The sequence below is a fragment of the Artibeus jamaicensis genome, unplaced genomic scaffold (genome assembly GCF_021234435.1).
Source record: "Artibeus jamaicensis isolate MK-2021 breed Jamaican fruit bat unplaced genomic scaffold, CSHL_Jam_final scaffold_1689, whole genome shotgun sequence".
Lineage (NCBI taxonomy): Eukaryota > Metazoa > Chordata > Mammalia > Chiroptera > Phyllostomidae > Artibeus > Artibeus jamaicensis.
The window spans coordinates 4,563,283-4,590,793 of NW_026522029.1; the positions used below are offsets into that span (position 1 = coordinate 4,563,283).

A 27,511-nucleotide genomic window follows, 5' to 3' on the forward strand; every position below is an offset into this window, starting at 1 on the left:
ACAGATTCTGAGTGGATTTTCCTGTTGGCTTAAAAACCCCTAAACCTTCATTCAGTGTCTCAGAATGCAGGTCACTTAAGTGATCGTTTATAAGGTCTTTCCCAGTTACGTTACCTTCCCTCCCTCTTCCCTTTCTTTTCTTTCTTTCCAGACACTTCATAGGCTCCCAAAAGGTGCCTGGTGCTAATGGTACAAATAGGACTGAGCACTTTAGTTCCTTCACACCAAACAGTGTGTTATAGCCCCAGGATACTTTTGGTCGTGGTGGTTAATTTGAAGTTACAAAAATATATAGTACATAATATTTAAATAGCTTCTTTTTCTATAACATCTCTTATGTACCTTTCCCCCTAGCTTATGAATAGGCAGTTATTTTTTTAAATAATATTCTCTTCTTATTATAAATTAAAATGAACACAGCAAGAAGTTACAATATTTTAGAATAACATAAAGTGAAAAGCCAAATTTCCCCAAACCTCCTTCTCCTACTCCCAGAAAATTGTATGTACGTGCAAATATTTTTGTCTACCCAAATAGTATAGTTTTTTAAATATATTTTATTGATTATGCTAGTACATTTGTCCCATTTTCCCCCCTTCGTTCCCCTCCACCCTGCACACCCCCTCCCACCCACATTCCTTCCCTTTAGTTCATGTCCATGTGTCATAAGTTCTTTAGCTTCTACATTTCCCATACTATTCTTGCCCTCCCCCTGTTTATTTTCTACCTACTGTCTATGCTACTTATTCTCTATATCTTCTCCCCCCTTCTCCTCCTCCCACTCCCCTGTTGCGAACCCTCCATGTGATCTCCATTTCTGTGGTTCTGTTCTTGTTCTAGTTGTTTGCTCAATCTGCTTTTGTTTTAGGTGTGGAGTTAATAACTGTGAGTTTGCTGTCTTTTTACTGTTTATATGGTTTATATTTTTAATCTTCTTTTTCTTAGCTAAGTCCCTTTAATGTTTCATATAATAAGAGCTTGGTGATGATGAACTCCTTCAACTTGACCTTATCTGAGAAGCACTTTGTCTGCCCTTCCATTCTAAATGAAAGCTTTGCTGGATAGAGCAATCTTGGATGTAGGTCTTTGGATTTCATAACTTGGAATATTTCTTTCCAACCCCTTCTTGCCTGAAAGGTTTCTTTTGAGAAATCAGCTGACAGTCTGATGGGAACTCCTTTGAAGGTAACTGTCTCCTTATCTCTTGCTGCTTCTAGGAGTCTCTCCTTCATTTCAGTCTTGGGTAATGTAATTATGATGTGCCTTGGTATGTTCCTCCTTGGGTCCACCTTCTTTGGAACTCTCTGAGCTTCCTGGACTTCCTGAAAGTCTATTGCCTTTGCCAGACTGGGGAGGTTCTCCTTCATTATTTGTTCAAATAAGTTTTCCACTTGGTGCTCTTCCTCTTCCCCTTCTGGTACCCCTATAATTTGGATGTTGGAACGTTTAAAGATGTCCTGGAGGTTCCTAACGCCCTCCTCATTTTTTTTTTTTGAAATCTTGTGGATTCTTCATTCTTTTCTGTTTGGTTGTTTCTTTCTTCCTTCTGGTCCACTCCATTGATTTGAGTCCGAGTTTTCTTTCCATCACTATTGGTTCCCTGTGCATTTTCCTTTATTTCCCTTAGCTTAGCCTTCATTTTTTCATTTAATTTGCGACCAAAATCAACCAATTCTGTGAGCATCCTGATCAGTGCTTTGAACTGTGCATCTGATAGATTAGCTATCTCTTGGTCACTTAAAAGTATTGACTCTGGGGCTCTGATTTGTTCTTCTGTTTGAGCCATTTCGGGGGGGGGCACTGGTCACACCTGTTACGTATGAGGGGCAAGAGCCTCAGGTGTTCACCAGGGTGGGGCCACCCATGTGGCAGGGTTGTGACACTGTATAGGGGGGTGGGGTCAGAGAGGGAACAATGGCACTTGCTCCACTGTCTCTTGGATTTCAGTCCCCTCTGCCGCTTCCCACAAGCAAATCGGACCCTTCTGGTGCTGGTTCCCATGTGGGTGGGCTTATGTACATTCTAGGACCCCGTGGGTGTCTCCAACAAACTCTCCTGTGAGGCTGGGAGCCTCTCCTGGCACCTCAACCCCTGAAAGTTTTTCCAATCGGTGCTTTCAGGCTTCATTTCCCATCCCTGGGGCCCTGGGTTGCTTGGTCTGTCCCACTGCCCATTTTTGCACCTGGTTTATCTACACGTGAATGTGTGACCACGGTCAGCGAGCCACCTTGCGCCCTCACTGGGTCCACCCGTTGCCTCCCCATGTCCGGGTCTGCTGGCCACCACCTGTGCACCTGGGGTCAGGCAGCCACCGCTTTGTCCCACCACAACCCCTCTCCTCAGGCCGCTGACCCCGCCCCTCTTACTGGTCTGGATGAATGGTTGTCGGACTTCCGTACCGTTCAGTTTTCTGTCAGTTCTGGGTGCTTTTTTCTTTCTAGACTTTTGTTGTCCCTAATTTTGGTTGTGTGAGGAGGCACAGTGTGTCTACCTACACCTCCATCTTGGCCGGAAGTCCCAAATAGTATAGTTTTATACCAGACTTTGTGTCTTGCTTTAAAAAAATAAATAACTGATATATTTTGGATACACAGAGCTCTACTGTATTTCTTTGTAGAGAAATGAGAGTATTTTATTTATCTGGTAGACATTTTGGATATTTTTAACACTTTAATTAACCTTTGGATTAATATAACCTGTGGATTAATATAACCTGTTTGATTATATATATGGAACTTACATATATATATTTATATATGGAACATAAGATACATAAATATCTTAAACATATATATTTATGAATATCTGCTGCAATATACATCTTTTGCTTATATTTTTGTATATTGGTAAGAACATATCTGTAGAATAAATTTCTGGCAGTGAGCTTAATTAAAGAATATAAGCATTTAAAATTTTTATAGCTGCTGTTAAGTTGTCCTACAAATGGTAACATTTTATGTTTCTGTGAACAGCATTTGAAAATAACCTTCCTCATAATCTTTACTGTGTTTCATTAAAGCTTTTTATTTTTTGCCACTATCATGATTGAAAATTATACATTCGTTTATAACAGTTTTTTTAATATTAGACACTGAGCCTTGTGTCTTCATTGTGTGTTACAGAGATTTTCCCAGTTTATTCCTCACCTTTTGAATTACTAATGATGTTTATATATGACACAAATTTTGCATTTTTATATAATCAAACATTTTTAATATATGATTCCATAGGCCTTGTTTTTCCTGATACATTTAATTTTTTTCTCTTTCTTCACATTTATTTTATTTTGCTTTAACTTTTCAGACTTACTCTTAGAAACCTTTCATTCACTTCTAAAACACCCCCTGTAAAAGCATAGCCTCTTATTCTCAAAAAACTTAAAAATTTATTTGGGAAAAATAAGAGCAATCTAAAGCGGTCTGACACTGTAAGGATTCTGAGTCAAGAGTTCAGTCTGGCCTAGAGGTAGCTTAGAGGTATTGCAAAGGAGTTACAGTTTTCTTTACAAACTTCTTCGGTGGGTAGCCCTCGTAACCCAACATTTCCCATTATCCTAAACTCATCGTTGGTCTGCGTTGGGGGTTTTTGTTCAGCCTTTGGCACCTCGTTGGGGAATTGAAAGATGAGGGTACATGCATAGAAACAGCAGCCACTCGGAACCAGACTTTGTAACACTGGTCTGAACTGCTGTGAGCATCTAGGGTTAGAGGAGAGGGGGGTGAGGAGGCAGGAGGCTCATGGGGAGAGGGGGCACAGAGCAGTCCCTCTCTGAGCCGTTTGCTCTTTTTCGTGACTGTCCCACCCTGACCGCGCTGAGCGGTTGGAGACAGGCCCAGCTTCCTGACTCCAGCCCGCAGGTCTGGGGAGGTTTTCTGCCGTTCTTGCCCCCACGTACTTCCTGCTGTTGGACAGCACAAGTGGAAACTGCTTCTCTCTTTTCAGGTGAAACCAGCGGGAACGAAAGTGATGCCGAGTATCTGCCAAAGAGTGAGTGAGTCAATGGGCTGCTCCCTTTCTCAAGATGATCACGGTCGTAGGTGGGGTGGCCCCTGCCTTTGTGATTAGGCATGTTTTTCCCGCTGCAGTTTCATTCTGTAGGTGATTCTGCACTTTAAGAGCCTGTTGAGATGGAGAGGACCGAGCAGCGCACTGCCAGATGTCTGACAGCGCCAGGCATCTCCCACAGTGGAGTGGGGCAGGCCCGAAGGGTTCTTAAGATGAAATGTTCTGAAGGGAGTGGCTGAGCTGCGTGTTCAGACGTATGTGTAGAAATTTCCCAGCAGCCAAAATAGGGGCTGTATGAATCATTCTTCGAGACAAATACTTGGCATTAAATATCTGATTTTTCATAGTCACTTGAGTGTAATTAAGTAACTTTGATATCTCTGGCATTGAGACAGAAAACATCTGTTTCTCATTCATGGGCATTTACCTTCCAAATTACTGTGCCATTTACTTTCTGTCAGAATATAGACTATGCCCTGCATTATTGGCCGCATTTGTTCAAGGACTGCATGGTGCTCAGTACCCTTTTTTTAATGGGTCTTCCCTGCAAGGTCTTTAGTTCCTGTTTAACCCACTGGCATATGAGGTGTGGAAAAAGTAGGAGACATGAATAATCAAAGCTGAGTGCAGAGCAGCTCCCAGTCTGATACTCTGATCTTGTGATTAACAGTCAGGTGCTCCCTCCACTGGCCTGAATTGCTTCAGGTGTTTGATTCTGTAGCCTGACTGAAGGTGAAACTGAAGTCAGCATCAGATTCAGCCTGGACGTGGACAGATGACTAATTTAGTGCTGTTGCCACTGAGAACCAAAATTGCCTTCACTTGAACTGAGCCCTTTGGGATAAGTAAAACTTTTCCTAGAGCACTGAGTGTACTGGATAATTCCAGGGAGCCACTCCTAGAGGTATTTTTGATCCACAGTGTAACTCTTTTGGGGGCGGAATGCATCATGTTTCAAAAAAACAATTAGTCAGAGGATGAGTCTTTCCATCACTGGCACAGAATGACACACAGGCGAATCTCTGGGCCCCTTGGACTATTGCTTCTGCGAGTACCACATGTTCCCTGGAGGGGACTACCCCAAATTGTTCCTAATTGCAGATAAGCAAGAAGGATAAGTGCTTCAGTTTTGAGTGTTATTGCTTGTACTGTTTAAATAGTATGCCTCTGTAATTTCATTCTTTTGAGGAATAGTCTGCTAATAATTTTTCCTGCTACTTCCATTTTTTCCTCTTGCATTTAGCATCATTTATTGGTATAAGCACATGTCCATTATCAGAAATATGTGTCGAGGAGAGAAGGGAAAGAACAGTTTCTTTCACATGAGGCTAGTTTTGTTTTTATTTTATCAGACTTGTCCCTTTGTGTACTTGCCCTCTGTCGGACTCAGCTCTTCTCTCAGACCTCCCTCCTCCCTGCCCCCCGATGTCACCTTCCCAACAGTGGCGTCTTTCGTCAGGCCAGTGCTTCTGCCTGACATGTTCTGCATGTCCTGCTGTTATGCCATCCGAGATGGGAGAGCAGAAAGTCACACAGAGTATCGGTTGGGACATAGAACATCAGTCACAACATGGGGCCCCACAGTGCTTGCGAGAGTCTGCACTTGACCCTCAGGCATGCCGTAGCCCTAACACGCATGTCTGCGTGGCAGATGTTGGTTAGTCAGCATACATTCAGCAGTGACTGGTAAAGGTTAGTCCCCGGGGCTTGTGACCTCTGGGTGCTAGAGGGAAGCTGGGGCCACCAAGGTGCCATGGTGTCATTGCAGATCGCCACAAGCGCTTAGCACAGCTGCAGCAGTCTTCCAAGAGGAACCCCCACTACCAGACTTTGGAGCGTGATCTCATTGAGTTCCAGGAGCAGCAGCTGTTTGAGCTCTTTGTGGTGGTGTCTCTACAGAAGAAGCCGTCGGATATAAGCTACATTCCCCAGGTCATTCAGCAGTTCCCGAGCAAGGTGGGTGCCAGCAGGCCAGAGGCTCCCAAGAACGTTCCTTCATCTCTTCTCCCGTGAAATTGTCTCAGTCAGCACTCAGGGGTGCGGTACTTCCTGTAGGCCCGATGCCTGACTCTGACGACATCTGAAGTGGGTCAGGCGCTGCAACCAAGGAGGAAAAGAGCTTGTTGTCTGGGTTTTGTTGTTTTTGGTTTTTGCTGTTTACTAAGTGTAACTTTAGCAAGTTACAAAGCCTCAGTTTTCTCATCCTTAATGAGGGGGTAATTACTGTGACAGAACAGAGCAGCAGCTTAGAGCAGGGACTAAGCCGACTGTCCACATTTGCCACTTACTAGCCCTGTGACTCTGAGAAGTCACTTAGCTGCTCTGTGCCTCAGTTTCCTCATTTGCAAAATGGTGGCAATCATAAGAGCGTCCACCCCGTTGAGCTGTAGTGAGGACTGAATAGACTGTATAAGGCCCTTAGAAGCACGTCTAGAGTGTAGTAAGCACTGCCTAATGTTAGCCGTATTGGTGGGGATTTAATGACACGATGAATACAGAGCGCAGTTCCTGGCACACAGTGAGCTCCTGATAAATGCCAGCTATTATTAACGACACTATTTGGTTTGCTCTGCCTTTTTCAAAATGTGATTCGTTCATTCATTTCACCAGATGTTTCTTAAATACCCCTGTTGGCTGATAGTAAGTGTAGGAATACAAACGAAAAGGCCTCCTTGGCCCTGGCTGCACTGAGCGTCTAACGCAGAGCTCAGGCACGGCGCCGAGCCCTGCAGCAGCGGATGCAGAGTGAGAGACACGGCCTTCACATCCGGGCTTGCACACTGTGGCCCCTGAGCAAATCAAGCCTGGAGACTTTTTTTTGGTAGTGTTTTTGTAAAAAAAATAATAAATTTTTTGTTGCCAGTGTTTCAGAACCAACTTTCACATAAAAATCTGTATTTCTGCTTTTTCCTGAGACTGGAAAGCCCACCAGCACTCAGCCTTCATTCCCCAGTGGCAGGAATTGGCTAAAGTGGAGAAGCCAGGTCTGTGCACAAGCATGTGACTGGCACCGTCACACAGGCCCCTCACTCCGAATGGCCCTGTGCTGGGCATTTCATGCTCTGCAGTCACCACTGCAGTTCTTCCTTTTATCCTTGAATTGGTGTTTTCTAAGTGAGGTCTGATGGGACAAGCAGGCATGCGCCTGCTCTTAAATCCTCGGTTCATGCAGGCTCTCACCTCCTGCCACCTCCCCTGGATGGTTCTCCACCTGTCCTCTCCCCTGCCCCCTGCTTTCCTAGGCCGTGTCTGACCTCACCCCTTCTGTCCCCACTCAGTGACTACTGCCACCCCCTGTCCCTGGCAGGGACTGGGGCGTGTAGGCGTGGAGAGAGTTGGGATTAGGTGAGCATTGCCCGCAACGTAACATGAAGTGAGACCCTCCCTGCCCTGGGCTGGCAGGGCCGCTAGTGTTCAGTAGGAGCCTTGGTGGGGCAGGAGCTTCCACCACGCCCAGTCCAAGTAACAAACACACGCCAGTGTGGAGGCTACCACCCCTGGGGTTGCCCAGCTGCCGTGGGTCAGAGCAGTGGGCCTGTGAGAAGGCAAGAGGCCTGGCTTAGCCTCCTCACCTCCAGTCGGGACATAGTTTCCATTCTGTGTCTCGAAGCGCAGCAGCTGGTGGGCCTCCCCGCACCAGGGTGTGGCCAAGGCCCCAGGGTGCCTGTGGGGGTCTGCACTGGACCCCAGGCTCCTTGCCCTGAGGGAGCAGGGCGTTGAACGGCAGATAAAAACCCCATTACGGGGTGAAAGGCCACAGACAGAAAGTTTTGTCTTATTTTATGTTTAATTTTTTCTGCTTTTTGAACAAGGGGCTCATGGTTTGCCTCGCACCGTGCTCTGTGGGTGATGTCGCTGGCCCTGGCAAGGCATGCTTCCTTTAAAGGGGAGCTTTTGCTCACTCTCCAACTTCTTGAATCACTTCTCTCATTCAGTTACCTGCTCAGCCCTGTGAGGACCTGGGGTTTACAGCCCTCAGTTACATGTTTCATTAAAAAAGCTACTGAAGAACAACTGTACTGGAGTCTCAGAGACATTTCCTGTACAGATCCTCACTTTAGAAAGAATCCCTCAACAACACCCTACTCCAAGTATATCATCAGTTGAATCTTTTCTAAAATTCCTCATCGTATCTGAGAGGGTGGTGTCATGGCCCTGCTTAGGAACGTAGTCCCTGCTTAGGAACGTAGTCCCATTAGAGTCTAAAATAAGGTCATCTCAATAGTCCTGGGGAATCAGGTGCTGCATGAAGAGGAGCTTCATTTTTCCCCCTAGTTTTGGTCAGTCTTATATTTGCAGAGAGAAATCTTGAGGTTAAACCTGTTTTCCATGGAGCTTGACGTAATGGGCTCAGAACCCGATATGGCTCCAGTTGCCTCTGGCAGTGACTCGGGCGTCTCTGAGCAAGTTACTTAACATCTTTTGCACCTCGGGCGTCTGTAAGTCAGGGAGGGAAAGCGCTGACCAAGCCCCTCTCCATCTTCCTGTGGGAAACCTCGAATGAAGATGATTATGAATCATTTAACAGTGTGTGAAAACAGTGGTGTGAAACAGCTCAAATTCTGCTGCAACGCTTTGCCGTTTCTAGAGAATTTAATGTCCACGTGACCCAGAACGGCTGCACGTTTTGCTTTAGAAATTAGAGGAGAGAGCACTTGCATTAGGTACATGAAGGCAGAGTGGTGATTAGGCTCATTACCTGCTTGTTTTTAATACTAACTTTTCCATATCTTTTGGTTTAACTAAACTTAGACTGTCCTTCTAAAAAGCACAATACTAGATGTGAACAGAAGGATCTTCCATGCTAAAATTTTACAGGAGGTTGCAAACCAGTAATTAGGAAGCAAAGATTACATGCTAAAGGAAGTGATTATATATGAGGTGGATTCTAAAAATTTCTTTTCTGAACAACATTCATCTGCCTTTTCAAAACATCCAATTATTGATCAGAGAGTCAGGAGCTGACTGGGGTTTTGCCGTCAGTACATTATAGAATAGGTTTTTATTCAGTTTGCGTTCCATGTTTAGTTATCCCTCTCACCTCAGATTACAGGATCTCCACAATGCCGTTTCTATGTAAAAATAGGATTTTTTTCCTCAGCAAGGCTGTTCTCAGTGCATCTTCAGTGATCGCCAGTCCTGGCCTTCCTGTCTGGTTAAACTGCACGAAACTGTGCTGAGGTGACTACCTGGGCTCATCAGGGACCTCTTTTCCCGAGACCGGACTGAGCTTTGCCATTTCTGTTCTCCATTTACACAGAACCCGAGTCACCTGCATCATTATCTTTTTCAGAGTGATCATGGCTTTAAGCAATCCAAGGACACTGAGGAGAGGCTCAAAGTTATCCCCAAATTTTGTTTCCCTGATTCAAAGGACTGGGCTCCAACCTCAGAACTGAAGAGGTAAATAGGCTCCTCCATCTGATTTCTGGGTGTTGGGACCACGAAGGTAAAGCCTGTGGTGGGTCAGGGATGCACGGGAGGAGAGGAAGAAGCAGAATTAGAACATTTCCTCTGGGGCCTCAGAGAGGAAAGCACGGGATGGAAAAGGGAAAAAGCAAGTTTCAGAGTCTCTGCATTTTGCCAATTCTGCAGGGAAATAGAGCTCCACTTTAAGTACAGTCAGAAACGCCACCAAGTGGATGGAAAAGGAAGAAAGACTTGACTTTAGGGACACAGAAGCAGATAAAACAGAGCACTGTCCATGTATTCTTGGTTCTTCTTCGAGTTGGTAGAGGAAGCTGCAGCCCAGGTTGCATGGGCCCCTGCAGGAGCCGTACAAAGGGGCTCCCATTCAGGGTGTGGAGTGTATTGAGAGGGGAGGTATAAAGGATTTCTTCCCAGGAGCTAAGGAAAAATACCATATTCAACTAATAAACCATCATTGTCTGTGAATCCTGCATGTAAATTGATACCTGCTCTGTTCAAAACTGTAATTATTGATCACGCCATTGGGACTGAGCAGTGTGACTATGTGAACCATATTGCATGCGGACGACCTGCTGGGAGATGGCCTCAGCTGTCGCCCAACCAGCCCTGCCCTTCCACCCTGTGTCGCCTCCAGACTAAGCCGCTGCCTCCACTAACCAGTTAAGCCAGATCGCCCCGCTCTCTCTGAGCCATTACTCCTGTCACTCTGTGGTGGCAGCCACCCTGCCACCCATGCAGCTGCTTCCTTCAAGTTGCCCTGACTGCTCGTGGTTGGCGTCCCCACCCCACCCCACCCCACCCCCGCCCAGACAAGTTATGTGTGTTTATTCTAGCATATTCAGGAAGTACAGAGCAGTAAATAAAAAGCAGAATTAGACATCACTGGCATTCTGGCTACTCAGAGATAATGGCTATAACTATTTTGGCATATTTGGCCAACATATGGCCAATGTATTGGCTAGTATTTGGCCAATCTAATTTTGGCCATATGCAAACATACATATTTATTGTTCAATTTTGGATTTTTAAATTTTTTTATCTTCACCTGAAGACATCTTTTCATTGCTTTAAATATAGAAGAAGGGGAGGAGGGGAGAGAGAGAGAAACATTGGTCAGTTTGCCTTCTCATATACACCCTGACTGGGGATTGAACCTACCACCTGGGTACGCGCCCCGACCAGAATCAAACCCACGATTTTTTGGTCCATGGGATGGTGCTCCAACCAACTGAGCCACACCATCCAGGGCTGAATTCCCTTATTTTTTTTTTAATTCAAACTTATATTTGTAGTTTCTAAAATGTTGATCTACAGACCATTTTCTTGTTACACAATGAAAACCAAAGACAAAGAAGATCACTGCCTGGACATTTTTATTATTAATGAACTCACTTCTTGGGCACTTTTAGGTCTTCTTTTCATAAATTATCTCTGCATATCTTCTGCCTGTGTTTCTAATGAAGAATTGGTGATTTTCCTATGAATTTTTATATATCGAGGATACTATCCTTTGCCTATCACTGTTCCGCATGACCTCCCAGAACTAAATAGAAGAATTTGGAAGGGAAAAACAGCTCATCACAATCATTTTTAGCATCCTGATGTGTTTGACTGAATGGGACATTCAACAAGTGGAAAATAGGCTTGATGAACAGCTAGACTGGACAAATGGGAAAGTGGGAGGAGGCAACAGCATCAGCCGATGGTCCCGTACCTCCCCTGTCACTCCAGTGCAAGACGAGGCGTTCCCCGGGCCTGGGTCCTCTCTCAGGAGCAGTGTGACTTGCAATAGATGTAATAGTAATACTTCCTCTTACATCACATGACTGCTGCTAGACTCTATTGTTCGATTTTTGGTTCCATGAGGAATGTCATAAACGGTTGTTTGCATTTCAAACTAGTTCCTGTTTATTTCAGTGAAACATTCTCCTTCGTCTTAACTGGTGAAGATGGGAGCCGGTGGTTTGGTTACTGTAAGAAGCTTTTGGTAAGTTCCAGACTCATGCTGCAGACAGGGTTGGTCAAGGAGCAATAGAGTCACCCTGGGAATTTCAGAAACACTGTCTGCGGATGGGTTTGAGAACTATTCAGCGACCTGTGTGCTACAGAACCCCTGTTAGCTTTCATAGTAAGAGTGAGGCGGGGGTTAGTCCCAGAGTATTTTACATGTTTGTTTGTTTATAATAGATAAACCACTGACCTAGTGGCTGCCTTAGTCTGGATGTATCTGAGTACAAATCTGGATGTAATGGAGTACAAATGAGCCAGTGGAGAGAGCTGGGAGTTACACTCTTCTCGCTTGAGTGCCTCCACTACACCCGGAATAATCATGCTATCGTTTTTTAGTATTTTTCCCATCACTCAGTGTTCAGTGAGGAGGAGAACCTGGATTTCTACTCTGTATTAAAGAGTATTAAGAGGGTATTAGTAGTCCAAATTAGTAAAAACTTGTGTTGCTTACATGTTGCTTTGTTGGGTTTTTTTCTTGTAGCCAGAAGGCAAAGGAAAGCGGCTCCCTGAGGTGTACTGCATGGTCAGTCGCCTGGGCTGCTTCAACCTCTTTTCAAAGGTAAGTGGAGAGGTGAAAACGGTGTTCTTTCTGAGTCTGGGTGCTGCTAGGTCTCTGATGACGTCACTAGCAACGTCACGGGGCACAGATGTGAGCGCACTGCTGTAGAAAGGGTGCCTGTGAGGAGGGCACAGCCACAGGTGTGAAGGTTCATGCTGCAGTCTCCGGCCCAGATGCTGGTGCCCTGTCCCTCTTATTTTGGTTTGCTGGGCCCCCCAGCTTAAAGGAGCACGTAGCCTGAAGCTTATCTCGTCTGTCCTTTCCAGACCCCAAACTGCAGGATGTCGTGGTCAGTGTCACCTTCTTTGCCCCTACCTTAGTGAGATAAAAGGGGCCCCTCATCTAGAAATAAGTTGATTAATAACTGTTCTCAGGGGTATAAAGATACCCCCAGAGACATGATGCCTTTAACAACTTTTACTGGTTGCGAAGCTCCCCTGTCTTAAGATCTGTTGGTGTTCCTTTTAAGTTTGCCCACAAAGTCTGGCCGTTCATTGATGGGATTCGTTGATGTTTCTGAACTGAGTGCCTAATGAACTAACCGTTTTGGGTGTGCAGATTTTAGATGAAGTAGAGAAGAGGAGAGAGATGTCTCCAGCCCTGGTTCACCCCTTCATGCGAAGCGTCATGGAAGCCCCCTTCCCCGCACCTGGCCGCACCATCACAGTCAAGAGCTACCTCCCCGGTGCCGGAGACGAGGTCAGTCAGCTCCTGTGGAGAGATTTGGTGGCTGCCAGAGAGTTGGCCTGACAGCAGGGGGCAGATGGCAGAAGCCTCAAGGCATAGCGTTAGCTTCCCCCAAACTGTATGGATGTTTTAGTCCCAAAAGCACTGGAGAAACATCCAGGGTAGCCCCTTTGCAGTGACAGTTTCAGACATTCTGGTAAATTGTGATGAATGAAGATTATACATTCTATTGTCAGGTGAGACAAAGGATTTTGCCAGAAACTCACAGAAGTACAAAGCTAAGGCATTGGGTCTTGGGGTCAGGGTGGGCAGCTCCACGACCCCCTTGTAGCAGACCCTCTTCCTGAATCTCACCTGTGAAAGATGACAGGACCCGTCAGTGTTGTCAGTAGGGTTGCGTCACCCCCACCCGCCCACCTTTTCTCGTTCCAGTCCATCGAGCTCTGCCGACCATTGGACTCCCGGCTGGAACACGTGGACTTCGAGTGCCTGTTCCGGTGCCTGAGCGTGTGCCACCTCGTCCGGGTCTGCGCCTCCCTCCTTCTGGAGCGGAGGGTGATCTTCGTTGCCAACAGCCTCAGGTGGGAAATAAGGAAAATGTGTCACTTCCTGCTGGTGTTGTATGTGTTTTGACTGTTTTTAAATTGGGGCATATTAAAAATGGGAGGGGGTCTCCATCAGTTACCTGATGCCCTTGTGACACGGGTAATTCCAAATGGTAAATGCCCCAAACCTATGTGTACGGGGCTACAGTAGGGACTTCTGGGCGTTGCAGTTAATTCATGTTTCTAAATATGTTTTGCTTACGCTGTTAAAAATTGGTATTGCCTTTCTAAGCACACACTGATTTTTAGTAATATAAGTTGGAAGGAAGAGCTGGACTGAGATTCAAGATTTTCAGTAAAGGTTAAAAATGTATGGGTGATCGCAGAATTGTTCACCTGTGACCACTAACCAGCATCAACGTGTAATTCTGTTAACATAACCTCTGAGTGCCTTCCATGTGACATGCTGTGGGTGACGCCATTTGCTTTCTCCTCTGGCCAGCACCCTGTCAAAATGCGGCCACGCTGTGGTTGCCACGCTGTACCCCTTCACCTGGCAGCACACCTACATCCCTGTCCTGCCAGCGTCGATGATCGACATCGTGTGCTCCCCCACGCCGTTCCTCATCGGCATCCTGGCTTGCTCCTTGCCTCAGCTCCGGGACCTGCCCATCGAGGAGGTGGGATGCGCGCCTGTGGGAACGACCGGGGCACTGGCGGGTGAACACAGTGGTCTTTGAGAGTGATGCGTTTGTTAATGAGTATTAACACGCAGTTGTTATCAGTACATTGAGCTATCGTGTTTCTGTATCTTTTTATTAAGGTGCTACAGTACACGTGAATTTATTGTGCACATATAAGTTATTTATGATCGTGAACCATGGGCTCATTCTGTGTTATTTTGGCTAGGTGGTTTTGTTTTTTTAAGGCAAACATAAAAACTACTCTGGGTTAACCTAAAAAATTGTTTCAAATATGATACGCATAGCCACACCTGGTGGTGTGGCTTAGTGGATTGCGTGTTGGCCTGCAAACCAAAGGTTCAATTCCCAGTCAGGGCACATGCCTGGGCTGCGGGCCAGGTCCCCAGTAGGGGGCTAGTGAGAGGCAACCACACATTGATGTTTCTCTCCATCTCTTCCTTCCTCCCTTCCCCACTCTCTAAAAGTAAATAAATAAATACTTTATATGGCACGATAGATGAGTGCCCGAAACAAAACGCCCAGCTCAGCGAGTTATCACAGCGCTGCTCATGTGAGCAACACTGAAGAGAATGGAAACGTGCCCTCCCCAAGGAGTCCCCTTCATGCCGCCCTTCAGTCCCTGTTCTGTTCCCCACTCCACACTTCTATGGTGCTTGTGTACGTGTTGTACTTTATAGTTCTACATCCTAGGCATGTATCCCTAAACAATGTAGTTCAGTTTTGCCTGGTTTTAAGCTCGATGTTACATCAAATATATGGACTTCACATATATATATATAATTGTGATTGGCTTCTTTTGATCAACAGTATGTCTGTCAGAGTCATCCATGCTAATGAGTTTGCAGTAATTTGATTGTTCCAATTATGTGCCGTACTCCATGATGCATGAACGCACCACAATTCTCTTACCCATCCCACAGCTGATGCATATTTGAGTTGTTTCCAGATTGGGCTTATTATGAACAATGCTGCCACAGATACTCTTGTACATGACCCTTGGTACATATGGGCATGCAGTCCTATGGGTATATACTTGGAAATGGAGTTGCTGGGTCATAGGGTAAGCCTACCTTCAGCTTCAGTAAATAAAGTCATACTGTTTATCAAAATAGTTGTGCCGGGCTAAACTCCCTCCAGCAGTGCAAGAGAGTTCCTCCTGCCCCACGTCCTCGCCGACAGGACTTGGTACCACTGGTCTCTGTAACGTAGTCTCTCTGGGGGCGTGCAGGGGTCTTCTCGTTGTGGTCTAGTTTGCATTCCTTGACTACCGTTGAGGATGAGCATCTTCCTATATGTTTATTGACCATTTGAATTATCATCTTCTATAAAATTTGTTGTCTTTATGGATTGTTCACCATCATTGATTTAGAAGAGGCCTTTTTATATTTTACACACCAGCCCCTTTGTGGCTTGCCTTTGTATTCTCCAAAACAGTATTTTTTAATTCACAGAAGTTCTTAATTTTAATATAGTCAGAATTATCCATCTTTTCCTTTACGGTTCGAGTTCTTTACGTATGAAGCACTAAAGTCTCTTTCACATTCTGACTTCATGGAGATGTCCTCCCACATCATCTCCTGGAAGCTTTGGAAGCTCTATCATTGTGCCTTTAAGTTTCGATCCTGAATCTCCCAGCACTGGATTTTTCTGTATATGATGGGAGGTAGATGTTTTATTGTTTCATTTTTTGTCTTATGAATAGCCAGCTCTCCTAGTACCATTGATTGAAAGGACTGTTCTTCCCTATTACTCTGCTGGGTACCCTCCTCACCCCCCCAGATTGACTGATATATAATTGACCTACAACATCATATTAGTTTAAGGTCTACAAAATAATGATTTGACATGCGTATACATTGTAAAGTGATTACCACAATAAATTTAGTTAACATTCACCACTCCACATAGTTACATACTTCTTGTGATGAAAAGTTTTAAGATATACTCTCAGCAACTTTGAAGAATACAGTACAGTTTTGTTCACTATTCCAGGACTAAATTACCTTATTACCGGAGTTTGTACCTTTTAACCAACCTCACCCACTTTGCCCGTGTCTCGTAACCCCCAGTCCGTTCTTTGTATCTGCGAGTTTGTCTGTCTTAGATTCTACATATAAGTGAGATTACACATTATTCATTATTCATCCCTCTCTCCCTGCCTTACTTCCCTTAGCAAAATGTCCCTCGGGGGCCATCTTGTCGTCACAAATGGCAAGATTTCCTTTTTCGTGGCTGAGTAATCTTCCATTGTGTGTATGTACATACACACACACTTACAAGCACATGTATATAAAACATCCTCTGTATCTGTTCATCTGTCAGTGGACACTGGGGCAGTCTCCATGCCTTGGCCGTTGTGAATAATGCTGCGATGAGTATGAAAGTGCGGATGTCTTTTCAAGGTAGTGATTTTATTTCCTTTGGATATACGCCCGAAGTGGAATTACTGGATCATATGGTAGTTCTATTTTTTATTTTTTTAGGAACCTCCATACTATTTTTAACAGGGTTGCTGCCATTTACATGCCCATGAGCAGTGCACAAGGGTTCCCTTTTGTTCACATCCTCAGCAGCATTTACCTTTTTAATAATAGCCATACTAACAGGTGTGAAGTGATAGCTCATTGTGATTTCATTTACATTTCCTTGATAGTTAGTGATGTTGAACATCCTTTCATGTACCTATTGGCCATCTGTATGTCTTCTTGGGAAAGAAATTTCTATTCAGTTTCTCTGTCCATTTTTTAAACTGGATTGTTTTTGTTTGTATGTTTGTTTGTTTTGCTGTCGAGTTCTGTGAGTTCTTTATGTACTTTGGATATTAACCCCTTATCTGATACATGGTTTGCAAATATTTCCTCCCTCCCTGTAGATTTTTCTTTCATGCTATAGATGGCTGCTTTGCTGTGTGTAACCTTTTTGGTCTGTGTAGTCCCGCTTGTTTACGTTTGCTTTTGATGCGTTTGTTTTTGCTGTCAAATTTAAGCATTGCCAAGACTTATGTCAAGACACTTGCTTCCTATGTTTGTTTTCTACAAGTTTTATGGTTCCAGGTCTTACATTCAAGTCTTTAATCCATTTTTAGTTGATTTTTGTGTATAGTGGTGTGGTGTAAGATAGGTAAGTGTACAGTTTTGGGGTTTTGTTTTTTCATTTTGGGAGGTTTTCATTGCATGTGGCGATCCAATTTTCCAGTACCATTTTTTTAAGAGATTTTCCCATTTGTGTATTTTTGGCTCCTTAGTTGTTAATTAATCGACTGTGCATGAGTGTTTTCTGGACTCCATTTTGTTCCATTGATTTGTGTGTCCTTTTTTAGGCTGATACCACACCGTTGTGATCACCATATAGAGCAGTTTAAGTCAGGAAGTGAGATGCCTCCAGCTTTGTTCTTCATCCTTGAGACAGCTTTGGCTATTTAGGATCTTCTGTGGTTTTATATGAATTTTAGGATTGTTTGTTCTATTTCTGTGAAAATGCCATTGGAATTTTGATAGGTATTGCATTGACTCTGTAGATTGCTTTCAGTAGTGTAGACATTTTAACAATATTAATTCTTCTAATCCCTGAGCACAGAATATCTTTCCATCTTTAAGTTCTTTCATCAATGTCTCATAGTTTTCAGTGTATATATCTTTCACCTCCATGGTTAAATTTATTTTTAGTATTTTATTCTTTTTGATACAATTAAAAATGGGATTGTTTTCTTTATTTTAAAGATTTTTACTTATTTATTTCCAGACAGAGGAGAAAGGGAGGGAGAGAAACATCAGTGTGTGATTGCCTCTTGCACCCCCCTATTGGGGACCTGGCCCACAACCCAGGTGTGCGCCCTGACTAGGAACCACCAAACCGGTAACCATTTGGTTTGCGGCCCACACTCAATCCACTGAGCTACACCAGCCAGGGCTATTTATATATATTTTATAGAGAGGGAAAGGGAAGGAGAGAAACATCCATCAGTTGCCTCTTGTACGCCTCCGACCAGGAACCTGGCCCACAACCCAGGCATATGCCCTGACCGGGAATCAAACCACGACCTTACAGTGTACGGGACATGCCCAAGCCACTGAGCCACACCAGTCAGGGCCAGATTGTTTTCTTAATTTATTTTTCAGGTAATTTGTTGTTAATGTACAGAAACACAACTGATTTTTATATTAATATTTTTAAATGTTTTATGATGGAAAATTTTGAACATATTTAAAACTAAACAAAAGAGCAAAGTAAGTCCAATCACCCTAGTTTAGTATTTACCGAGTTGTGGCCAGTATTTCTCCTCACCCATTCCATTCTCTCACATAGTCTGATGCGTAGCGTGACATAATGTCATCTCTTAAATAATCACAAAATAAATCTCTGTAACATAACGGCATTTTGACATAATCACAATACCATTATTACCGAAAAATTTAATAACGGTTTCTTAATATCAGCAAAATTTAGGGATCAAATCTGTAATTATTTCATAAATTTTTAATGGTTTGTTTGAATCAGGTTCCAGATAAAGGCCACACATTGCATTTGCTTGTTATGGTTTTTAGTCTCTCAATCTGTGGGTGTTCCTGCTGTCATTTTTTTCTTGCAACTTATTTGTGGGTGTGTTGGCGAGTTAACTTTTAAATGGATTATAACTTTAAGTTAATTTTGTAAAACTGTTCCCACTGCTTGAAAGAATGGAAACACTCTTTCTGACCCAGCAGCGCCTGATCTGTCTCTTTGTGAGCGTCTCTGGTTTCACTTGCCCGGCCCCTTTCTCCCATAGGTGCTGATAGTTGATCTCTGCGCAGACAAGTTCCTACAGGAGGTGAGTGACAAGGGAGGTGGCGACGTAACATCTGGGGTGATTAGGCAGAAAAGACGTGAAAGTACTTAGAGAAAATGACTCAGACAAGACTTGTCATTCCTGCACATACTTGACTTGGCAGAGCGGCTGCTCGTACAAGACTGACCTGAAAAATCGGCTTGGGGTTAGCCGTTTTCCCCAAAGGAGGAAGGAGGAAGCAGGCAGATGCCCCCGAGGCAGCCTCCCATCCCTTCAAGTCCAGAGAGGTTGGCGTATGAGCCTCTACTTTAATTCAACTGAACAAGCACTGCAAATGGACTGTTTCCAGATATTCTGAACCTAAATGTGATTAAGACACGGTGTGAGCCCTTAGGCCTTATATTCCAGTGGTGGGGAGGGGTACAGATGTACACGGGAGATTTTAGAAATGGCACAATAGAAACTTGTGTGAGGTGGACTGTGGACTGCTGTAGGGCCATAAAGAAGTGGTCATTTCTTCTGCGTGTGAAAGTGGGAGGAGCGTTCACGAGGCCTCCTCGGAGCGGCCTTCCATGTGCAGCTGTGTGTGAGCTCCGAGTGCAGGCCCGAAAGGACGTTTCCCAGGACTTGGTCATTTCTGAAAATCACTCAGTGCATCCCATTCGAAACACCATTTGTTTGGGGGTGATCTTTGCAACATAGAATGAGACTCCTAGATGAGAGATACTTGGTAGAAAGTTTTATGAGTGTATGATTTATTTAATATAGTTAAGATGTATACGCTGTAAGCATCATGGATTCTGCCCAATGTAGAAAAGGAAGCTTCAGACTGACTCTTCAGCCAAAGCCACTGGCGGGATTTGGGGGCCTAACTAGTGCATGTTGGAGACATTCTCTCTCGAAGCTTATGAAAAATGTCAATTTCTTCTCTTAAGGTATCTGACGAGGATGAAATTTTGCCACCTAAACTCCAAGCTGCCTTAACACAGATTTTGGAAGAACGAAATGAAATTTTGACTCAGGAGCAGAATCTGTCACAAGGTACGTGACAGGTGGTCGAGGACTTGGGGTTGAGGCGTTGATGCCCGGGACCCCATCGAAGGATCCACAGAAGGAGTGTGAGATGGTGCCTGTACCTCGAAAAGCTTATCACTAGCTGCCCTGCTGACTGACCCTCCACTGTGCCAGGTCCCCTTCTATTTCGGGAGTTTGGTATTTGCTGAGTCCCATTTGTGGACTGCTGTCCCCCAGAGGGCCACACGGCTCCTGCTCTTCCACACCCAAGTGTCACTGTCTCCGTGAGGCCCTTCCCGACCTGCCTGTCCTGTGGGATTGTGATTAGTGCAGCCGCTATGGAAAACAGCATGGAGGATCCTCCGATAATTAAAAGTGGAGCTGCCATATGACCCAGCAATTCCACTTCTGGGTTTTTATCCAAAGAAAACAAAAACACTAATTCAAAAAGGTATATGTACCCCTATGTTCACTGTCGCATTACTAGTAATAGGCAAGATATGGAAGCAAAGTGGATATCCGTCAGTAGAGGCATCTCCATTCAAAGAAACAGCAAGTGAAGTAGGAGAAAAACCAGGACAGTATGTGCATAAACCCCCAGGAGGATGATATTGTAGAAGCTGAGTGAATGCAGTGTTTCCTGGAGGAAGGAGCAAGCGGTTACGTCTGGTGCCGCGAAGAGGTCCAGGGAGGTGAAGGCTGAGAGCCGATGGGCTGCTGTGCCGGTGGGAAGGAGAACTTGGTCACAGCAGATTCAGCTAATTGATGAGACGAAAGCAGGATTGGGGAAAGTTCAAGAGCGAATTGGACTGACATTCAGCTTTTTGTAAAGTTTTCATAGAAGTCCAAAGGGCCAAGAGTAGCTAAGACACTCCTGAAAAAGAAGAACAAGACTGAAGGGCTTGCCCAATAAAACACCAAGATTAATCATAAAGGAGAAATTAGATCATTTGGTTTCAGTGCAGAACAAACACAGAGCGATGGGAAAGCAGGAGGGCACACGCACAGGGAGCCTGATTTATGTCGGCACCGGTGTCGCCTCTCAGTGGGAGAAGATCTACCCACTGGGTAGCCCCGGGGTGCTTGGTCCTCCGTGCAAAAAGAGATGCATATGGACCCGTGCCTCACATTGAACACAAAATTAATTTTAATAATTAAAGACTTAAATGTTAAGAGTAAAACCAAAAATGTTTCCGGAAGAATGGAAGAAAGTAGTTTATGTTTGGGGACGATAATAGATTTCTGAAATGTGGCATAAAGAGCACAAACCATAAAGGAAAAGATTGGTTAATTTGTCTGTCAAATTTTTTAAATTTCTGTTCATTGAGGGACACCATGGAAAAGTAATTAAAAAAAAAAACAAGCTACAAAGTAGGTGAAGACATTTTCAACAAGTATAACTAACAAAGGAATAGAAGAGGAAACATGAAAGGCCAATAAATGTAAGGAGAGAGATATCACAGCTCATCACAGCCAGGGAACTGGAGACTAAAGCCACAGGGAGCCACATTTTATACCGCACTGGCGAAAATTAGAACATCTGACAGTATCAAGTGTTGGTGAGGATGTATGAACTCGCTCAGTCACTGTGGAAAACAACCTGGTATCATCTTGAAAAGTTAAAGGTGTATGTACATACCCTGCAACCCAGAAATTTGATTTTTTACACTTATACACCCTAGAGAAACTTTTGCATGTGGTAGCTAGGAAACAAGTATGATAATTTTCATAGTGCTGCTGTATGTGATAGCAAAACTAGAAACAACCTAACTGTCCATTGAGAGTGTAATACTAAAAAAGAATCTCAAAAACACCTATCGACCAAAACAGTAAGCTGCAGAAGAATATAATGTTTTATGTTATGGTTCAAGACACACAAAACTTAACAGTATGTTTTTGGGGTTGCATATGTATGTGGTGAAAGCGAATGTAAAGGGGGGGGGATGATAAGCACAAAACTCTGATCAATGGGCGCCCTCTATGGGAGAGTAAGGGAAGAACACCCTTGAGATACTGTCACACAGGATCTTCAGAGATGTAGGTGGTGATGTTTTAAGCTTTGTCCTGTTCACCTCACCACTGATCTTATTAAAGGTCAGTTTCCTCATGCATGTAAAAGAATACATAAAATATAGAAAATGTATGCATTAACACAAAAACAAAGAATGGAAGATAAGTTACAGAAAAACATGATTAAAAAAACAGAAATGGACATAAGAAAGTGGGTACAGCAGGTATAAACAACAACTCTTTCAGGAAACTTTGCTGCAAAGTAGAAAATTGGGATAGTAACTGGAGGGAAGGGGAAAGTGGGGCGAAAGTGTTGATTATGAAAGCAGTAACGGACCATGGACTCTCAGCTGCACGGGAAAGAGAAGGCTGGTGAATGAAAGATAAAAATCTAGTTAAGATCCATCAGAACGTAGTGCTAGAAGAGACCTTAGAAATCACATAGTCAGCCATGTCGTTGTACAGACAGAAAGAGCAGCCATGAGAGGCACAGTGCATTGCCCACCTTTACAAAGGCTGCTTCACGGTAGACTGACTAAACCTCAGTTTCGGTTTCCTAGCTCAGGGTGGAGCCCCCGGGAAAGAGCGAGAGGCATCGTGAAGGGGAAGAAAACACTATTTGGATATGGAAGGAAGAGTCTAGGTTGAGCCCGAGGCTTGAGCCTGGAACCTGGAAGCAGCATATTGTAGTGCAGTGTACTGGTTTAGGGTCACCTGACCCGGGGGTCGGCAGCCTCTCCACTGTCCCAGATGAGATGGCTCCAGAGAGTGCTTTGAGCCTCAGTTTCCTCATCCGTAAAAGGGAAATAATAGCACCTACCTCACTGGATTATTACACTTATAAAACTATAATACAGTGCCTGCCATATCTTAAGCACTCAATAAATTATTCTTTATTATGGAATCATCATGGTGCAATATGAAATGAGAAAGTTGATAAACTGACTTGGTGGAGAAATATAACATGTTTTGGAACCTTGTTTATTTGATTCATATTCTGCCAGTTTCCCAAAAGGACCTTAGATGGTTGGTGACTTTTAGGCAAATGGAATTGAGGTGCTAATGGGACAGCCAAAAATGATGGTCATCCATAGTCTGAAACCGTAGGAGGTGAATTTTGGTGAAATACCAGGGCTGGACACCTAAGGTTTGGAATTACCAACGTGGAAACCAGTTCTATCTCTATGTTAATTAGCTGCTTAAGGAAAAGAATGTTAAGCAGTGATCTGAGCACCATACTCAAGAAGAGGAAGAAGAAGCAAGAGGAAAGCACTTGGTGGTAAAGGCAGGAGAGGAATCAGGAGATCCAGAGAGCATGCAGTTGTGCGAGACCAGAGGACTGAGGAGGCTAGCACAAATGCAGCGTAGAGTTTGAAGGAGAATAAAAGTAGGAAAGCAGATGAGAACTTTGGTTCTCACTGGTGCCCTTAGAAAGAGCAGTTTCAGTGAAATCACAGATATGCAAGCCAGGCTTTGCATATCAAAAATGTAGTAAGAGTCAGAGCACATGCCTGGGTTGAGGGCCGGGTCCCCAGTGGGGGACACATTAGAGGCAACCACACATTGATGTTTCTTTCCCACTCTTTCTCCTTCCCTTTCCCCTCTAAAAATAAATAAATAAAATATTTTTTTAAAATGTAATAAGAGTAGTTGTGTGGAAAGAAATCGAAGGTCAGAGTGTCAGCCGTTAAGAAAGCTGAGGACGAGTATTCCTGTGTTTATTCTCCTTCCTTTAATCTGTGATTTCCCAGGCACCACCTTCATAACTAGAGCCAGTGTTCCCATAAACACAAAACTTAGAGGACTGTTTTTTCTTTCTTTCGTTTTGCAGACGTGACACTCAACTCTCTGGTGTCCGAAGCATTTGTCAGGTTCTTCGTGGAGCTGGTGGGACATTATTCTCTGAACATGACTGTCACTGAGCGTGGGGAGCGTGTATTCCTAAGGGAGCCATTCCGTAAGTCCCACACCTCCCGAAGCGTTCGCCACTTCCTGGATCTCTTCATGGAAACTCAGATGTTTGCAGGATTCATCCAGGACCGAGAGCTTCGGAAAAGTGGGGTGAAAGGTCAGTTTCCTCTTAAAGCCTCCCCCTTTATATTTAGTGAGCACATGGAAAGTTGGAAAATAATACACACACAAAAAGAGCATAAGGGTACCAGGGCTCAAAATCTGAGTTGTTTATTATGGCAAATTTTGTTTTGTAATTTTTTTAAATTAAGAGGTACATAGTAGTGAGCACAAGTTTTATTTCATCGATTTTCAGTCTTGAGCATTGGACAACTTCACCAACATGAGTTTTTCTCACAGGTTTGTTTGAGGTCCGGGCTCTCCAGTATTTGGAAACAATTCCTGAGTCTGAACCCAGTGGGGTGAACAGAATTTTGCGGAGTCTTGGTGAGTCGCTGTATTTTCCTGTTAGAAAAATGTGGCTGAGAAAAGCTTTTGCAGTAAACTCGCCCCATCACAAAAGCTTTATAATCAGACCAATATGACCCCAAATAGGCTGACCAGAAACCATGACCTCTAATTCCCAAGTGTTTGGGAAAAAAGAGGTCTCTTTCTCAGATGTTAAGATTCTCCATCAGAGGTACCCATGGGACTGTCTTCCTCACCGGAAGCTCCCTTATGATATAAGCATTTGTGTATCATGATTATTCATCTTTTCTAGATCACATTCCTGGGGGAATCTTATAAAAACTGTGGAGCTTTTTCCCAGAAAGATATACTTAGAGCATACAAACAAATTTTCATATAATGTTAGTATGTTCATGGACCCCCCGACCCCGAAGTCCATCCATGGCATAGAGGGCATCTGAGACAAAAGAGGATTTCCTGCAAGATGCTAATTTTACACTTCATAAAGAAACATGGTTGTTTATTGTTATTGTTCACTTTTAGTCACTCAGTACAGGATAACAGTGGTGTGGTAGCCCAAAACAATGAGGAACCTGTATTCCATGGCATTTACATTGGTGTTTGAAATATATGCCTCTAATTAAGAATAGGCCCAGTCTTAACTGGCTGAGAGACCATGGGCAAATTACGCCTTGGGCCGTTAACTGCATCTCATACCGAGGGCTTCCATTCGATCAGTGGTTCTCAGCTCTGACTGCGGTGGGCCAGATTATTGCAAACTATAGACAGGGCTGAAAACCACTGGGTTAGATGGTGTCTGAGTTCTCCTCTGCAGTTAGACACTTGGGGGTAGCAGGGCAGAGGGCAGAGGCTGTCAGACACATCAACTGATAGCTTGAGATACCAGCTTACTCCTGGGCTCTTCCAAATAACTAGGTCGTTAATCCCTTGCCTTAAATAATGTACAATAAAGAAAAATGAGCTGATGAGAGTTCACTACTTTTTTCTCTCTTTAGGAAGTAAAATGAAATTTCTGCAGAAGAAATGAAATCTTCAATTGACTGTCTCATCCTAAATAGACAGAAAGTGCCAAAGAAAATATTTTTGCAAGAGTCAGGATGACCTGAAGTTTTCAACAAGATCCTTGAAAGTTGCAGAGGTCACAGAGCAGGCCAGGTTCCTGGAAGGGACTCTCCTGTTGCTGCTCTGGTCACCACCAGGGAACTGCAGGGAGTCACCGGGGACCACGGCTCTCTTTACTCTGCGTCCAGTTTTTCCTTAAGTGGCCTTATTTGATTCCTGGGCTTATTCTTTATGTTTTGTGGTCAGGCTATGAAGGCACTCGTCTTTCAGAAGGGAAAGACTTGGTGTTGCTTTTTTAAAAAACAGCTCAAAGAGGAGCACAGTGAGAGAAACGCAGGGTTTAAGGTACTAGGGCAGCATGACAGGAGCAGCGGACACCAGCCCTGCGTACGGAATTCTCATCTCTGAAATGCCACGGCAGCTTTAAACCCCTGGGCTGTTTGAGCTGAGCTAAGGAACATTATTTATCCTTTCAGACTCTCCTTTTTTTGTCTTATGTCCTGTCTAGGGGAAGCCCTATGCATCAGTGCTGTTCATGAGCTTCTTATAAAAGACATCTCGCAGCTCCTCTCCCACATTGGGTGGCCCTTGAGTGGCTTGTCCTTCAAGTGTCAACTTAAACTTTCTGGAAGTATAGCTAATAGGAAATGTCCTTTCAGGAGCATGAGAACTACCTTTTATTTTATTTTCTGGTGTCTACCACGTGCCGTGCACTGTGGTACATGCATGCATGTCACCCTGTTCAGTCTTTACATCAGCTGAGATATCTGCATCTCCATTTGACTAATGGAGAAACTGGAGTCCAAAGAAGTTCCATAACTTGTCCAAAGTCATACAGCAGAGCCCGGACTCTCAGTTTGTGAGCACAGGAAAAGTTGGTTAGTCCTGCAGAGGGAACTCTGAGCTCCGTGGGAATGCAGCTATTGAACGAGTTTTCTTTTAAGCTGAAGTGTGGCAGAGCCTGCTCAGCTCGGAGGATACGGGACTGCACACTGCCGGTGTCTAGATGAGACTCTTTTTTCGGTTCCCCTAGAATTGTTTGACTTTTTGCTCTAATTAAATTGGAGTCAGAATATGAACATTTCCTGGGACACCACCATGTAATCACCCCAGCCTTTAACGTCTAAAGTAGCAGCAGTGACTGGAAAGAGGAAGCTGTCGGTGATGGTACAGTTTTCTTTGACGTTATAGCAAATGTCAGTTTTCTTCAACTGCTACTGATGGTTTTAACTGGCATTAAAATATTTATTCAGACTTAGCCTTACAATTTATATGAGGATACAGTTTATTGACTTGTACAGTATTGTCATTACATCCATTCAAGGGTGCACGGATGGATGTGAAGCAGACACCACTTAACAGCGGTGCTATATAATGCCTATAGATGTGGGTCAGAATATAGAACTGAGCCTGTGTCTTTTTTTAAATGTTAATTAAGCAGCTTACCCCAGTGGGGCCTTTACCAGATATCTCCCAGTTTGGTCTCTTCTGACACTTCAACCCGAGGGAAAATTAGCGACAGGGAATGGAGTGTTTGTAAACAGGGGTAGGAGGTATTACTGTGGTGGGCCCTGGCCATGCCTCTTGAGGAGGCCTTTTCTTCAGGGATGGGGGTGGTGTTTTATCCCTGGGACCTGAAGCTGCTTCCTTTTCCTAGGTCTGTTTTATTTTGTTTTATAAAGTTTTATGATTTCTGGACATGTCTGTAAAAGAATTGCTTAAGATTTGTATAAAATGTTGTTTACAGTTCTTCCCGTGAATAAATACAAAAATTCCATGGGTCTCTTGGAGAATTTTAAATAAAATTGCTTATGATAGAAAGATATTTTAGCCCTGGCTGGTGTAGCTCAGTGAATTGAGCGTGACCTGCAAACCAAAAGGTTGCTGGTTCGATTCCCAGTCAGGGCACATGCCTGGGTTGTGGGCCAGGTCCCCAGGAGGGGGCACAAGAGAGGCAACCACACATTGATGTTTCTCTTGCTCTCTTTCTCCTTCCCTTCCCCTCTGTCTAAAAATAAATAAATAAAATATTTTTTAAAAAATATTTTACTTCACTGAAATCTATAGCTAGCACATTTATCTAATAGGTTAAAAGACAATCTGGTGTCACTTTTTGCAGGTGACACGAGTCTATATATAGAAAGCCCTAAAGACACCACCAAAAAAAACCATTAGAAACAATAAACAAATACAGTAAGGTTGCAGGATACAAAATCAATGCATAAAAAAAAACACTGCATTCCTATATACTAACAATAAAATTTCAGGAAAAGAAATGAAAATAAAACAATTCCTTTTGCACTTGCAACAAAATAAGATATCTAGGAATGACAAGGATGTG

General features: G+C 43.9%; 1 protein-coding gene across 1 annotated transcript in view; it reads left to right on the plus strand.

Moving 5' to 3' along the window:
• Positions 1-27,171, plus strand: part of DENND2C (DENN domain containing 2C) — a 71,392-nt gene extending 44,221 nt beyond the window's left edge. The window contains exons 7-19 of the mRNA XM_037135089.2: positions 3,943-3,987; positions 5,774-5,961; positions 9,299-9,408; positions 11,353-11,422; positions 11,927-12,004; positions 12,563-12,703; positions 13,124-13,272; positions 13,739-13,916; positions 18,706-18,747; positions 19,641-19,746; positions 23,561-23,797; positions 24,040-24,126; positions 25,104-27,171. Of these exons, the coding sequence (XP_036990984.2) occupies positions 3,943-3,987; positions 5,774-5,961; positions 9,299-9,408; positions 11,353-11,422; positions 11,927-12,004; positions 12,563-12,703; positions 13,124-13,272; positions 13,739-13,916; positions 18,706-18,747; positions 19,641-19,746; positions 23,561-23,797; positions 24,040-24,126; positions 25,104-25,135 (1,463 nt within the window). The 3' untranslated portion in view covers positions 25,136-27,171. The remainder of the gene's footprint in view (positions 1-3,942; positions 3,988-5,773; positions 5,962-9,298; positions 9,409-11,352; positions 11,423-11,926; positions 12,005-12,562; positions 12,704-13,123; positions 13,273-13,738; positions 13,917-18,705; positions 18,748-19,640; positions 19,747-23,560; positions 23,798-24,039; positions 24,127-25,103) is intronic.
• The last annotated feature ends 340 nt before the right edge of the window (positions 27,172-27,511 follow it).